The sequence below is a fragment of the Abramis brama genome (genome assembly GCF_963993115.1).
Source record: "Abramis brama genome assembly, chromosome: 16".
In the NCBI taxonomy this organism is placed as follows: Eukaryota; Metazoa; Chordata; class Actinopteri; order Cypriniformes; family Leuciscidae; genus Abramis; species Abramis brama.
Genome location: NC_139978.1, coordinates 37,431,503 through 37,446,805, shown reverse-complemented (window position 1 = coordinate 37,446,805; position 15,303 = coordinate 37,431,503). Strand labels below are relative to the sequence as shown.

General features: G+C 45.7%; 2 protein-coding genes across 5 annotated transcripts in view; both read left to right on the top strand.

Annotated features, from left to right (window-relative positions):
* Window positions 1-700: 700 nt before the first annotated feature.
* ap3s1 (adaptor related protein complex 3 subunit sigma 1) lies at window positions 701-11,150 on the top strand. 4 transcript variants are annotated; one of them, XM_084086809.1, is made up of 7 exons: window positions 701-934; window positions 3,221-3,312; window positions 3,391-3,502; window positions 3,589-3,660; window positions 6,573-6,680; window positions 8,093-8,134; window positions 10,383-11,150. In XM_084086809.1, the coding sequence occupies exons 1-6, from the start codon at window positions 866-868 to the stop codon at window positions 8,126-8,128; spliced, it is 489 nt and encodes a 162-aa protein (XP_083942935.1). In that variant the 5' UTR covers window positions 701-865; the 3' UTR covers window positions 8,129-8,134; window positions 10,383-11,150. The 4 variants fall into 4 exon arrangements, with proteins under 4 accessions (XP_083942935.1, XP_083942934.1, XP_083942933.1 ...); XM_084086807.1 differs by lacking the exon at window positions 701-934 and adding an exon at window positions 2,760-3,063 and having other exon boundaries at window positions 3,177-3,312; XM_084086808.1 differs by lacking the exon at window positions 8,093-8,134 and having other exon boundaries at window positions 713-934.
* A 496-nt stretch (window positions 11,151-11,646) lies between these two features.
* commd10 (COMM domain containing 10) overlaps window positions 11,647-15,303 on the top strand; it is a 30,805-nt gene continuing 27,148 nt past the window's right edge. Inside the window, exons 1-3 of the mRNA XM_084087588.1 lie at window positions 11,647-11,771; window positions 12,094-12,184; window positions 13,731-13,838. Coding sequence (XP_083943714.1) covers window positions 11,743-11,771; window positions 12,094-12,184; window positions 13,731-13,838 — 228 coding nt within the window. The 5' untranslated portion in view covers window positions 11,647-11,742. The remainder of the gene's footprint in view (window positions 11,772-12,093; window positions 12,185-13,730; window positions 13,839-15,303) is intronic.

Sequence of the window (15,303 nt, the reverse complement as noted above, 5' to 3'; positions counted from 1 at the left end):
TTTTTTTTTTTTTGTAGCCTAAATTTGATTTGATTGTTAATTATTAAATAAAGTTTATTTAAACATTGATTAACCAAAATTATTTTCGTTCTCTTTTTAGGTTTTTGGTTAAATTCATATTTTATTTTCCGTTTCAGTAAAAAAACAAATATATAAAAAAAATCCGGTAAATGACTAAAATTGAATGGGACTTCCATACATAATTATGACTTTTAAAGTCATAATTTCGATTTAGTAAGTCATAATTTCGACTTTTTATCTCATATTTATGATTTAAGTATGTCATGATTTCGAGATTTTATGCTGTGATTTTTTTTTTATGTGGCGGGAACGGGCTTCCATAGAAGATGCATAAATTAAATCACATAAATAAATATACAAAATACTTTTAATCAAATCAAAATCAAATCAGTTTTATTGTCGCTGAACCACAGATGCCTCGTTTCTACTACAGCAACACACACTATAATGCAGTTATACAGGCTGTGTGTGATTAGAGCTGAATGAGTTCAGAAGTCTGATCCCGCAGTTCGAGCTATTTTGTATTCCATATTTCAATTATATTAATTATATGTAATTTATAATTATATTTTGTTTAAAGAGATGTTTATCTGTAAAACTGAATCCGCCGTTTTCCACTGGATCAGATTTTCATGACTTTTATTTTGACAGTGTCGCCGCGTCACTGAAGCTTCTCCCTGTACCGGAAGTCACTGTGATGCGCTCGCTGACAGCTTCCGCTCTTCCGCTCTGCTGTACGCGTGAGTGTCAGATTCCGATTATTAGTAAACTTATTGATTATTGTAACATCAGTCTGTAACATCGACGCCTTCAGCCGCAGCTGGACACGCGCACGGCGCTCAACATGATCAAAGCCATTCTGATATTTAATAATCATGGCAAACCACGACTGTCAAAATTCTACGAGCATTACGTGAGTGAATAATCTCATATTATTATTGTTATGATATTAGTTAAACATGCCAGTGTTTGCATTATACGTCACTGTGTATGAAGTGATGTGTGTTGAATAACTGGATCTGGCAGATGAATACATTATTTGGCAAGTTGTTGTTACAGAATTATGAATTATCAGAATCAGATGTTATGGAAGAATATTTGATTTATTGATTAGACTAATAATTGTGTGTGTGTGAGTGTGTGTGAGAGAGATTGTATGTGTGTGTGTGTGTGTGTGTGTGTGTGTGTGTGAGAGAGAGAGAGAGAGAGAGAGAGAGAGAGAGAGAGAGAGAGAGAGAGAGTGTGTGTGTGTGTGTGTGTATGTGTGAGAGTGTGTGTGTGTGTGTGTGTGTGTGTGTGTGAGAGTGAGAGAGTGTGTGTGTGTGTGAGAGTGTGTGTGTGTGTGTGGGTGTGCAGTGACTGAAGCCTGTGAAATATTAAAGACGGAGCCGCTCTTTGTCTGTTGACATGTGATCGGGGTCAGAGGTCACGCTAGAGTTACACTATCATTTTCATGAGCTCTTGTGACCCACTGGTGTTTGTTTCACTGTCAGCTACACACACACACACACACACACACACACACACACTCTCTCTCTCTCTCTCTCTCTCTCTCTCTCTCACACATACACACACACACACACACACACACACTCTCTCGCTCTCTCACACACACACACACACACACACACACACACACACTCTCACACACACACTCTCACACACACACACACACACACACGATTCAGACGTTACTGAATGTTGAATCAGATCTGATTAATCTTCTTTCTCTTCAGTTCCTGTAACATCCTCTGAACTCTAGAACCTGGATCAGTGTGAGAGAAACGAGTGTGTGTGTGTGTGTGTGAGAGAGAGAGAGAGAGAGAGTGTGTGTCAGTGTGAGAGAAACGAGTGTGTGTGTGTGTGAGAGAGAGAGAGAGAGTGTGTGTCAGTGTGAGAGAAACAAGTGTGTGTGTGTGTGTGTGTGTGTGTGAGAGAGAGAGAGAGAGAGAGAGAGAGTGTGTGTCAGTGTGAGAGAAACGGGTGTGTGTGTGTGTGTGTGTGTGTGTGTGAGAGAGAGAGAGAGAGAGAGAGAGAGAGAGAGAGTGTGTGTCAGTGTGAGAGAAACGAGTGTGTGTGTGTGTGTGTGTGAGAGAGAGAGAGTGAGTGTGTGTCAGTGTGAGAGAAACGAGTGTGTGTGTGTGTGAGAGAGAGAGAGTGTGTGTCAGTGTGAGAGAAACGAGTGTGTGTGTGTGTGAGAGAGAGTGAGTGTGTGTGTCAGAGTGAGAGAAATGAGTGTGTGCGAGAGAAACGAGTGTGTGTCAGTGGAGTGTGTGTGTCAGTGGAGTGTCAGAGTGAGAGAAACGAGTGTGTGTGTGTGTGTGAGAGAGAGTGTGTGTGTGTGTGAGAGAAACGGGTGTGTGTTTAGCGAGTTTAACATGTTCACGTCAGCTGACTGTGGAATGCGACTCAGGATCAGTGATTACAGTAAATCAACGAGTCGTCAGACAGCAGATTCAGCCAGTGTCAAACAGTGACCCCTGCTGTTCACACACACACACACACACACACACACACACACACACACACTCACACACACTCACATACACCCTTCCTGCTGCTCAGTCAGTAGATCATGAGGTCAAGAGGTCATGGTTCGATTCCAGTGCATCAACTAATCAAATGCAGTTTAAATGCATGAGACTGAAGTTGCGCTGGTCGTTTCTCCTCTATTGTGTCGTATATCGAGTGAAGAGCTTCTGGGACAAGAACACATGTGGGCGGGGCTTGATTGTGTCTGTGGGGAATTGGTTGGATGATTGGATGGTTGTGGTTTGCTATTGGCTGAGCTCATGTGAGTGACAGGTTGCCCCGCCCACATCATCAGAGGAGAGAAGAGACGCTGCAAGAGGAACTTATTCTGAGTCAACATTATTAACACTATAATGATCTGCACCCATAAATCATTAATGATAAACACTGTAATATTCCATAAAAACACTAGAAGTGTTAGTTTTGATTTCATGGAGACTTTAAGAAACGATCCGATCAATCGGGTGAATCTGAGAGAACTGGAGCCCTCTGAGAGTCTCAGGCTGGAAAGTTAGTATGTATTTATCAGTCGGATTATTAAAACACCCATAAATCATTTACAATAAACACTAATATTCAATAAAAAATAAGAATATCCATTTTTATGTCATGTTGACTTTAAGTGCAGTGTGAGTGGCAGGAGTGTGACGTGTGTCGTGTCCCTCAGACTGAAGACACAGAGCAGCAGATCATCAGAGAAACCTTCCATCTGGTGTCCAAACGAGACGAGAACGTCTGCAACTTCCTGGAGGGCGGATTGTAAGTCTCACACACACACGTGTCTCCAGGTGTGTGACGTGTGTCACGGCTCATGTGTGTGTGTGTGTGTGTGCGCAGGTTAATCGGCGGCTCGGAGAACAAGCTGATCTACCGACACTACGCCACCCTGTACTTCGTGTTCTGCGTGGACTCGTCGGAGAGCGAGCTGGGCATTCTGGACCTGATCCAGGTGTTGATGCGACGCTGATGCTGATTGGGCAGTGTGATGATGATGATGTGATCATGTGACTGGCGTCGATCTCTCTGTGTCCGCAGGTGTTCGTGGAGACGCTGGACAAATGCTTCGAGAACGTGTGTGAGCTCGACCTGATCTTCCACATGGACAAGGTGACGAAACCAGTCCAAAGTCCCGATACACTCACGATATCCCGACTCCGCCCACATCCCCCGACTCCGCCCACACCCAGACTCTCCCCAGACACCACCCACATCCCCAACTCCACCCACACCCAGACACTGCCCACATCCCGACTCCGCCCACATCCCCGACTCCGCCCACACCCAGACTCTCCCCAGACACCGCCCACACCCAGACTCTCCCCAGACTCAGACACCACCCACATCCCCAACTCCACCCACACCCAGACACTGCCCACATCCCGACTCCGCCCACATCCCCGACTCCGCCCACACCCAGACTCTCCCCAGACACCGCCCACACCCAGACTCTCCCCAGACCCAGACACCACCCACATCCCCAACTCCACCCACACCCAGACACTGCCCACATCCCGACTCCGCCCACATCCCTGACTCCGCCCACACCCAGACTCTCCCCAGACACCGCCCACACCCAGACTCTCCCCAGACCCAGACACCACCCACATCCCCAACTCCACCCACACCCAGACACTGCCCACATCCCGACTCCGCCCACATCCCTGACTCCGCCCACACCCAGACTCTCCCCAGACCCAGACACCACCCACATCCCCAACTCCACCCACACCCAGACACTGCCCACATCCTGACTCCGCCCACATCCCCCGACTCCGCCCACACCCAGACTCTCCCCAGACCCAGACACCACCCACATCCCCAACTCCACCCACACCCAGACACTGCCCACATCCCGACTCCGCCCACATCCCCGACTCCGCCCACACCCAGACTCTCCCCAGACACCGCCCACACCCAGACTCTCCCCAGACCCAGACACCACCCACATCCCCAACTCCACCCACACCCAGACACTGCCCACATCCCGACTCCGCCCACATCCCTGACTCCGCCCACACCCAGACTCTCCCCAGACCCAGACACCACCCACATCCCCAACTCCACCCACACCCAGACACTGCCCACATCCCCGACTCCGCCCACATCCCCCGACTCCGCCCACACCCAGACTCTCCCCAGACCCAGACACCACCCACATCCCCAACTCCACCCACACCCAGACACTGCCCACATCCCGACTCCGCCCACATCCCCGACTCCGCCCACACCCAGACTCTCCCCAGACACCGCCCACACCCAGACTCTCCCCAGACCCAGACACCACCCACATCCCCAACTCCACCCACACCCAGACACTGCCCACATCCCGACTCCGCCCACATCCCTGACTCCGCCCACACCCAGACTCTCCCCAGACCCAGACACCACCCACATCCCCAACTCCACCCACACCCAGACACTGCCCACATCCTGACTCCGCCCACATCCCCGACTCCACCCACACCCAGACTCTGCCCACACCCAGACACTGCCCACATCCTGACTCCGCAAAATCCCGACTCCGCCCACATCCCCGACTCCGCCCACACCCAGACTCTCCCCAGACACCGCCCACATCTTGACTCCACCCACATCCCCGACTCCGCCCAGACTCTCCCCAGACCCAGACACCGCCCACATCCCTGACTCCACCCACATCCCCGGACTCCGCCCACATCCCCGACTCTGCCCACATCCCCTGACTCCGCCCACATCTTGACCCCGCCCACATCCCGACCCTGCCCACATCCCCTGACTCCGCCCACATCCTGACTCCGCTCACATCTTGACCCCGCCCACATCCCGACCCTGCCCACATCCCCGACTCCACCCGCATTTAGATGAATATGTAAATATGTGCTGCTCACTTTCCTCTATAGCTAAAACACGCAACATAAAAGAGAAAACAGTGGTTCAGACAGCATCTGATCAGTGATGTGGGTGTTTGCAGCAGCTCTGAGACTCACGTCACGTTTATTCATACAGCACTTCATACAGTAGATCGCTTTAAAGGGGATATATCACGAAAATTTGACTTTTTCCGTGTTTAAGTGCCATAATCGGGTTCCCGGTGCTTCTACCAACACAGAAAACATTAAAAAAGTGCAACCCAGTAACTTTGTTTTGCTGAGCCTTTCTTTCTGGATGAGTGAGATTGGCCTGTTTTGTTATTGCCGGAGTTTCTGAAGCTTGTGTAAAGGCTCCACCCTCTTCTGAACGGAGGCGGAGCAACAGCTCATTTGCATTTAAAGGGACACACACAAAAAGGGGCAAATTTGACAAGCTATAATAAATGATCTGGGGGGATTTTGACCTGAAATTTCACAGACACACTCTGGGACACCATAGATTTATAATACATCATGTGAAAAGGGGCATAATATGTCACCTTTAAATCAAGCTTTACAGAATTAAACATGGAAATAGTGTCAGCATCTCTTTCAGCTTCAGTTTCTACTTTAAAGCGTCTCTCCATGTTTTACTCGCGTCTGATCTCGACCTACAAAAGAACTGGAGAAGGTTTACGCCTCAGAGGAGGAGGAGCCTCAGAGCCACGCCCACATGTTACATCATCACTGCTGACCAATGGGAGTTCAGAGGCGTTTACCAGCCGCAGCGAGAGAGTTCACTTTGACGAGCTGATTCGAACTCCTGAAGCGAATGTTTTGGCCTGATGTTGTGGTGTGTGACGCTGAGCTTGTGTGTTTCAACACATTCAAAGTGTGTGTTCTCGAGCTCCAAACACTGTTGTGTGTGAATGAACGGCCACACATTAAAATTTTCTGTTCTCTGTGAGAGCGGTGTGTGTTAGCGGCCGCTAAGTTAATAACTAATGATCTTTACAACGGAAGTGAATCAATCAAAACTAACTTTATCTGGACAATAACTTTATTCTAGATCTGCTGTAAAGCCTGAACAATCTCTGTTACTGTAATCTCCTGTTATCACTGTAAAGCTGCTGTGAAACGCTCTGTATTGTGAAAGCGCTGTATAAATGAAGGTGATGTCACTTCCTGCAGGTTCACAACATCCTGGCTGAGATGGTGATGGGGGGGATGGTGCTGGAGACCAACATGAGCGAAATCATCACGCAGGCGGAAGCGCAAACCAAGATGGAGAAATCTGAGGTGAGGCGACACGTGTCAGTCCGTGCGCATGTGTGTGTGTGTGTGTGTGTGTGTGTGTGTGTGGAACGCATGTCCCAGAATGCCGTTCTGTGATGCCTTGGTCCTGAGCGTCTGCTGCTGCTGAACTGAAGACTGTCTGTGGGATTCCTTGCTTTTCCCATCGAGAGGAAACAAACAGAAGTGCGTTGCATCATCTCACGAGACTCCGATCATCTTCATCTCACACACACACTCACACACACACACACACACACACACACACACACACACCACGAGAGAAGCAGCGTGTGTGTGTGTCAGTGAAATCAGGATGTGTATCTGTGCTCGTCTCTAACGCTGCGTTTATCCTGATGGTATCCAGCTCTCGACTCAGAGGGAATGTCACGGACAAACGCCATATTTTTCACTTCATGCAACGATTAAGATTTATTTACGAGATATTGATGAAGATGTTTTGCATTGCGGTTGGATCTGATGACACTTCAACACATTTCAGGCGGCTCGACGTCAGTCCGGTCTCTCCTGTCCTCTCATGTCTCTATAATAAAGGCAAAAATGACAAAAATAAATCATTTGTGACAATTAACCCCTAAATTCTCTTGACTGGTAATGCAATAATGAAAATCACCTCGAAATTAAAATGCAGAACATGACGGACATCAAACTACATACAAACAATCCAGATGTTCACACTGCAAACAGCTTTACAGAGGATCTGTTGTGCTTTCCTCATCTTCATCTGTGTTAGTGTTGCTGTTTGATCATGAAGAAGCTCCAGCTCTTCTCTATATCAGTGTCAGTGTTCCTGAACTCCTGAAACGCCTCCATTAGTCTCGAGTTTCTTCCGGGAACGAACACGTCACAATATTCCTCATTATAATAATTAATGCGCAGAATAAAGGGGCGGGGCCTGGTTGAGTTAGTTAGTAGTGTGTTAAACTGGCGGTTATGGTAATTAGGGGCGGGACATTTCCCAAACACACTCGAAGCGCTCGACCAATCACAACACACTGCTCCAGCCGACCAATCAGAGCGCAGTGTGCTTTTCAGAAGGAGGGGCTTCATAGAGACAGGAAGTGAACAGAGCGTTACTGACAGACTGGGAAGAGAGGAGCCGCAACAATGGAGGATATGAGGAGAATAATCAACATTCAAGCAGGAAAACCTGTTCTAGTAGAGAAACATCATCAGAGCATAATAGGTCCTCTTTAATGCTTAAATGTATTGTGATCTGAGTGGATCTGACAGATAGAGACCCACCGCAGACCAGCATGACTCTGATGGAGTGTGTGTGTGTGTGTGTGTGGTGGGTCTCAGCTCTTGTGTGTGTGAAGTGTGTTGATCTGCTGTAACTGTGTCTCTTCACTCTTTCCTGACTGTCTCCAGCTCTTTGCGTTTCTCTCTTTCTGCAGACGTTTATCTTTCAGTGTCCCAGACAGGACAGGTAGACACAGGTAGGGCTGAACGCCACTCTCAATGACACTCACGCTGAGGACACACACCCCCTGCGTAACACACACAACACACACACACAACACACACTCGGACTGATCAGAACCGGCTCGGATCCAACAGATGTTCAGATACACTACCAGGCGAACGTTTGGGATCGGAAGATTATTAATGTTTTTAAAAGAGTCTCTTCTGCTCTCCAAGGCTGCGTTTATTTCATTAAAAAAATAAAAATTTGATGAATAGAAAGTTCAAAAGAACAGCTTTTTTCTGAAATATAAGCTTTTGTAACATTATAAATATCTTTACTGTAATTTTTGAACAATTTAATTCATTCTTGATGAATAAAAGTATTAATTTATTTTAGTTCTTTCCCAATAAAAATTAAATTAAAATTCTTACTAACCTCAAACTTTTGAACGGTAGTGTTTAATATTACAAAAAATTAATGTTCTTTCTATTCATCAAAGAATCCTGAAATACAAATGTAAAAACTGTTTTGAACACTGATAATAATCATAAATGTGTCTTGATCATCAGATCCTCATATTAGAGTGATTTGTGAAGGATCATGTGACACTGAAGACTGGAGTAATGATGCTGAAAATCAGCTTTGATCACAGGAATAAATTACACTTTACTGTATATTCACATAGAAAACAGATGATTTACACTGGAATAATATTTCACAATATTACAGTTTTTATTTTTTAAATGAAATAAACGCAGCCTTGGAGAGCAGAAGAGACTCTTTTAAAAACAGTAATAATCTTCCGATCCCACACGGTTGACCGGGAGTGTGTGTGTGAAGAACTCGGGTCCGGCGGGAGTGTGTGTCCTCAGGATCTCAGGCTAGAATAGAGCAGATCTGAGTGAGTGTGTGTGAGTGTGTGTGAGTCTCTAGCCGTAGATCGCAGCACAGATAGCGGGTTAGTAAGTTCAATATTCTCATCTGTCCTGTTTCCTGTTCAGTGTGTGTGTGAGCACTGTCCCATGATGCACTGCTCCAGCTGAACAGACGCCAGGTAAACACTGACTGATGAAGATCGGGGCTGTATATGAGAATCTGAGACTGTACAGTGACAAACACACACACACACACACACACACACACACACACACACACACGCAGTCGGTCAGTCTTTACCTGTGTGTGTACTCGTTAGTTTCATCTTTATCTAGTCTTACTTTGTGTTCATATGATTTGGCATTAAAACAAACCCTGGTGTATAACGACGATGACGAGTCGATGTTCATTAAGGAAGTCCCGCCCACACGACTTGATTGACACTGCATTTGATTCTTCATTTGCCGTTTGCGGTTTCCGTTTGAGCATTTGATTTATGATTCGATAATTGAATTACAGATTTAATTATGACAGGTTTATACTGGGTTGATAATGAAAATTAAAAAGAGTTTTAATTAGATTTTTGATACAGTTCACGCTTCCCCGAATGAGGAAATGAAATTACATTTGAGACTTTGATGATTTGATCTTTTTAAGCATTTGAATGTTATGAACAAACGTCCACAGCTGATGATGGAGCAGATGATTCTCTGACGTCACGTGTTCTTCTGCAGCCGATCATTATTATTAATCTGACTGTAATGTTGATCAGTGAAGCTGACCCGGATTAACTCGCCTAATCCTGCGCTGAGATTATCACCGTCACACTGAAATCAAACCTAACGACTTTATTGTTCTGGAATACTAGTGTTTATCATCAATGATTAATCGCTGCACATTTTAATAATGTTGACTTATTAATGTTGAATAAGTTCCTCTTGCAGCGTCTCTTCTCTTCTCTGATGATGTGGGCGGGGCAACCTGTCACTCACATGAGCTCAGCCAATAGCAAACCACAACCATCCAATCATCCAATCAATTCCCCACAGACACAATCAAGCCCCGCCCACATGTGCTCTTGTTCCAGAAGTGCTTCACTCGATATACGACACAATAGAGGAGAAACGGCCCCGTAGATCACATGACCCCGTAGATCACATGACGTTATTAATGAACGTAAAGTCGTTGAGTCTCTGTTTCGAAGGGTTTGTGTTTCTCATTCCTCATGTCATGTGTCTTCCGTCATTCCCTTCCCATCGATCCCTGTGAACGTCCCTCGGCCCCGTGTGTGTAACGCATGCGCAGCTTTGATCACGAGCGTCTGCATCGTGTGTGTTGTGGAGCGTCCGGCGCGTGCGTGCGTGTGTGTGTGTGTGTGTAACTGTGTGTTTGTGTGTGTCCAGGCCGGGATCGCGGGAGCTCCGGCGCGCGCCGTGTCCGCCGTGAAGAACATGAACCTGCCAGAGATGCCCAAGAACATCAACATCGGGGACATCAGCATCAAAGTGCCAAACCTGCCCTCCTTCAAATAGAGAAGAGCCTCACGAGTCTGACACTGTGTTTACTAGAGCCGTGACGTCACTGATGATGATGATGATGATGATGATGATGATGGTGATGGTGATGGTGAAGGCGGCTGTAAATGAAGTATTTATTTGATTCTTCTGTCCTCTGTGTGTCTCGCTGCGGTGTTGGTGTGTGTGTGTATGTGTGTGTATGTGTGTGTATGTGTGTGTATGAGTGTGTATGTGTGTGTATGAGTGTGTGTATGAGTGTGTGTATGAGTGTGTGTGTGTCTGTCTCTATGTCTGTGAGTGTGTGTGTGTGTCTGTCTCTGTGTGTGTGTCTGTCTCTGTGTGTGTGTGTATGTGTGTGTGTGTGTGTCTGTCTGTCTCTCTCTGTGTGTGTGTGTGTGTGTGTGTGTGTGTCTGTCTCTCTCTCTCTGTGTGTGCGTGTGGCGCTCAGATCATCACTCCTAACAAACATTCCAGTATGGGAATATCGTAATGATGCTGTATATGCCTATATGATATATCTGCGTATGTAATCAGAGTATATTTATATATGATTTTCTTCTCTTTTCTTATGCAGGAAGTTTTGCTTTGGTTTTGAGTTATGCATGTTTTTCCTTTTGCAACAAAATAAAGTATCACATTATTTTTTCTTCTCTAGCTCTGTCTGTTTGGTGTTTGATGAAATACTCGAGTTTACTCAGATTTAATACCTTTCATAAACACTATTTCTTTATTGTGGATATAGTTATTAATACACTCATGGTAACTCAGACCTCTTTTCATCTACTTCAGAAAAAGTGAAAGATGATGAACACATTTCTAGATTCTAGTTTTAAACAGACGATGATGATGCTGGTTTTGATAAACCACATGTGAAATAAGATAAAATAATAAAAGATATTTGCTCGTTAATGTAATTATTCTCTAGTTCATTTTCACGGAAAGTAAACAAAATACTGTAGTAATTATGGTGTGGTTGCCATGGGGACTTTTGCGCATCAGTTTCTCTAGTGTGTTCCTAGGACAGCATTTAATTACTTATTCGCCTCTCATCACCCCACACACACACGCACACACACACACAAACACACACACGGTTATTATATGTAACAATGTAACAAACCTCAGTGTAACTGTAGCGAGTTGCTGATGCCGGTGGGCGTGTCCACGCGCTGACGTCACCGTCACGTGCCTGAGCGGCAGGAAGTGACTTGTTTCTGGACGCGAAAAGAAAGTAAACGGATTTACGATGAGTTCAATAATCCCAGAGACACAGAGGTAAAACTACTCTTTTATTTGTATTCATGCGAAATTTATACATAAATCAATACGATACTGACCGCCACTTTTCACGGAAGCGTAAATCAATGTAAATGTGTCTGACAGAGATGATTTAACACTGATCAGCTGTCATTACAGTATCTATCTATCTATCTATCTATCTATCTATCTATCTATCTATCTATCTATCTATCTATCTATCTATCTATCTATCATTGCATCTGTAACGCTTCTTCTCATCTTCATCTTCTCTTCTTCTCATCTTCTTCTCTTCTTCTCACCATCACCATCTTCATCATCTTCTTCTTCTGATCTGCAGCATTAAAGCGGCTGTGATTCACATCAACTCCATCGACAGCAGCAAGTTTTCTAGACTTCTGTCTCGGATTCTGCAGAAGCTCCACCTGAAGGTGTGTGTGTGTGTGTGTGTGTGTGTGTGTGTGTGTGTGTGTGTGTGCAGGAGCGCTCCTTCAGTGAGGAAGAGGAGGAGAAGCTGATGATCGCTGTGTGTGTGTGTGTGTGTGTGTGTGTGTGTGTGCAGGAGCGCTCCTTCAGTGAGGAAGAGGAGGAGAAGCTGATGATCGCTGTGTGTGTGTGTGTGTGTGTGTGTGTGCAGGAGCGCTCCTTCAGTGAGGAAGAGGAGGAGAAGCTGATGATCGCTGTGTGTGTGTGTGTGTGTGTGTGTGTGTGTGCAGGAGCGCTCCTTCAGTGAGGAAGAGGAGGAGAAGCTGATGATCGCTGTGTGTGTGTGTGTGTGTGTGTGTGTGTGTGCAGGAGCGCTCCTTCAGTGAGGAAGAGGAGGAGAAGCTGATGATCGCTGTGTGTGTGTGTGTGTGTGTGCAGGAGCGCTCCTTCAGTGAGGAAGAGGAGGAGAAGCTGATGATCGCTGTGTGTGTGTGTGTGTGTGTGTGTGTGTGTGTGTGTGCAGGAGCGCTCCTTCAGTGAGGAAGAGGAGGAGAAGCTGATGATCGCTGTGTGTGTGTGTGTGTGTGTGTGTGTGCAGGAGCGCTCCTTCAGTGAGGAAGAGGAGGAGAAGCTGATGATCGCTGTGTGTGTGTGTGTGTGTGTGTGTGTGTGTGTGTGTGTGTGCAGGAGCGCTCCTTCAGTGAGGAAGAGGAGGAGAAGCTGATGATCGCTGTGTGTGTGTGTGTGTGTGTGTGCAGGAGCGCTCCTTCAGTGAGGAAGAGGAGGAGAAGCTGATGATCGCTGTGTGTGTGTGTGTGTGTGCAGGAGCGCTCCTTCAGTGAGGAAGAGGAGGAGAAGCTGATGATCGCTGTGTGTGTGTGCAGGAGCGCTCCTTCAGTGAGGAAGAGGAGGAGAAGCTGATGATCGCTGTGTGTGTGTGTGTGTGTGTGTGTGTGCAGGAGCGCTCCTTCAGTGAGGAAGAGGAGGAGAAGCTGATGATCGCTGTGTGTGTGTGTGTGTGTGTGTGCAGGAGCGCTCCTTCAGTGAGGAAGAGGAGGAGAAGCTGATGATCGCTGTGTGTGTGTGTGTGTGTGTGTGTGTGTGTGTGTGCAGGAGCGCTCCTTCAGTGAGGAAGAGGAGGAGAAGCTGATGATCGCTGTGTGTGTGTGTGTGTGTGTGTGCAGGAGCGCTCCTTCAGTGAGGAAGAGGAGGAGAAGCTGATGATCGCTGTGTGTGTGTGTGTGTGTGTGTGCAGGAGTGCTCCTTCAGTGAGGAAGAGGAGGAGAAGCTGATGATCGCTGTGTGTGTGTGTGTGTGTGTGTGTGTGTGTGCAGGAGCGCTCTTTCAGTGAGGAAGAGGAGGAGAAGCTGATGATCGCTGTGTGTGTGTGTGTGTGTGCAGGAGCGCTCCTTCAGTGAGGAAGAGGAGGAGAAGCTGATGATCGCTGTGTGTGTGTGTGTGTGTGTGTGTGTGTGTGCAGGAGCGCTCCTTCAGTGAGGAAGAGGAGGAGAAGCTGATGATCGCTGTGTGTGTGTGTGTGTGTGTGTGCAGGAGCGCTCCTTCAGTGAGGAAGAGGAGGAGAAGCTGATGATCGCTCTCTCTCTGGAGAAACAGACTCTTCAGCTGCTGCTGGAAACCGTGTCCTTCATCCTCGAGCAGGTGCTGCACATTCTTACTCTTCATGCAATATTACAGTAATACAGCCTTCCAATCAACAACAAAATCAACATCTGTTCTTCCTCCAAAAGCATTTCTCTTGATATCGTTCATAATAGGGAAGAAAAGGCAAGTTTAAATAGTTCACCCAAATATTAAAATTAGCCCATGATTTACTCTCCCTCAAGTCATCCTAGGTGTATATGACATTCTTCTGTCAGACGAACACAATCTAAGTTATATTAATAAATGTCCTGGCTCTTCCAAGCTTTATAATGGCAGTGAATGGCTGTTTCTGTTTTGAAGTCCATAAAAGTGCATCAATCCACGATAAAAGTGCATCTATCCATCATAAAAGTGCATCTGTCCATCATAAAAGTGCATCTGTCCATAATAAAAGTGCATCTATCCACAATAAAAGTGCATCTGTCAATCATAAAAGTGCATCTATCCACGATAAAAGTGCATCTGTCAATCATAAAAGTGCATCTATCCATCATAAAAGTGCATCTATCCACGATAAAAGTGCATCTGTCCATCATAAAAGTGCATCTGTCCATCATAAAAGTGCATCTGTCCGTCATAAAAGTGCATCTATCCATCATAAAAGTGCATCTGTCCGTCATAAAAGTGCATCTATCCATCATAAAAGTGCATCTATCCATCATAAAAGTGCATCTGTCCATCATAAAAGTGCATCTATCCATGATAAAAGTGCATCTATCCGTCATAAAAGTGCATCTGTCCATCATAAAAGTGCATCTATCCATCATAAAAGTACATCTATCCATCATAAAAGTGCATCTATCATCATAAAAGTGCATCTGTCCATCATAAAAGTGCATCTGTCCATCATAAAAGTGCATCTGTCCGTCATAAAAGTGCATCTGTCCATCATAAAAGTGCATCTGTCCATCATAAAAGTGCATCTATCATCATAAAAGTGCATCTGTCCATCATAAAAGTGCATCTGTCCATCATAAAAGTGCATCTGTCCGTCATAAAAGTGCATCTATCCATCATAAAAGTGCATCTGTCCATCATAAAAGTGCATCTGTCCATCATAAAAGTGCATCTGTCCGTCATAAAAGTGCATCTGTCCATCATAAAAGTACATCTATCCACGATAAAAGTGCATCTATCATCATAAAAGTGCATCTGTCCATCATAAAAGTGCATCTGTCCATCATAAAAGTGCATCTGTCCGTCATAAAAGTGCATCTATCCATCATAAAAGTGCATCTGTCCATCATAAAAGTGCATCTATCATCATAAAAGTGCATCTGTCCATCATAAAAGTGCATCTATCACCATAAAAGTGCATCTGTCCATCATAAAAGTGCATCTGTCCATCATAAAAGTGCATCTGTCCGTCATAAAAGTGCATCTGTCAATCATAAAAGTGCATCTATCCACGATAAAAGTGCATCTGTCAATCATAAAAGTGCATCTATCCACGATAAAAGTA

Bases quoted from the DNA above. Each gene is read 5' to 3' on its own strand.
- ap3s1 (XM_084086806.1), top strand. From the start codon at position 2,907: ATGATCTGCACCCATAAATCATTAATGATAAACACTGTAATATTCCAT. The intron at 3,313-3,390 runs GTAAGTCTCACA...GTGTGTGCGCAG, and splicing joins AACTTCCTGGAGGGCGGATT to GTTAATCGGCGGCTCGGAGA. The intron at 3,661-6,572 runs GTGACGAAACCA...CACTTCCTGCAG, and splicing joins TGATCTTCCACATGGACAAG to GTTCACAACATCCTGGCTGA.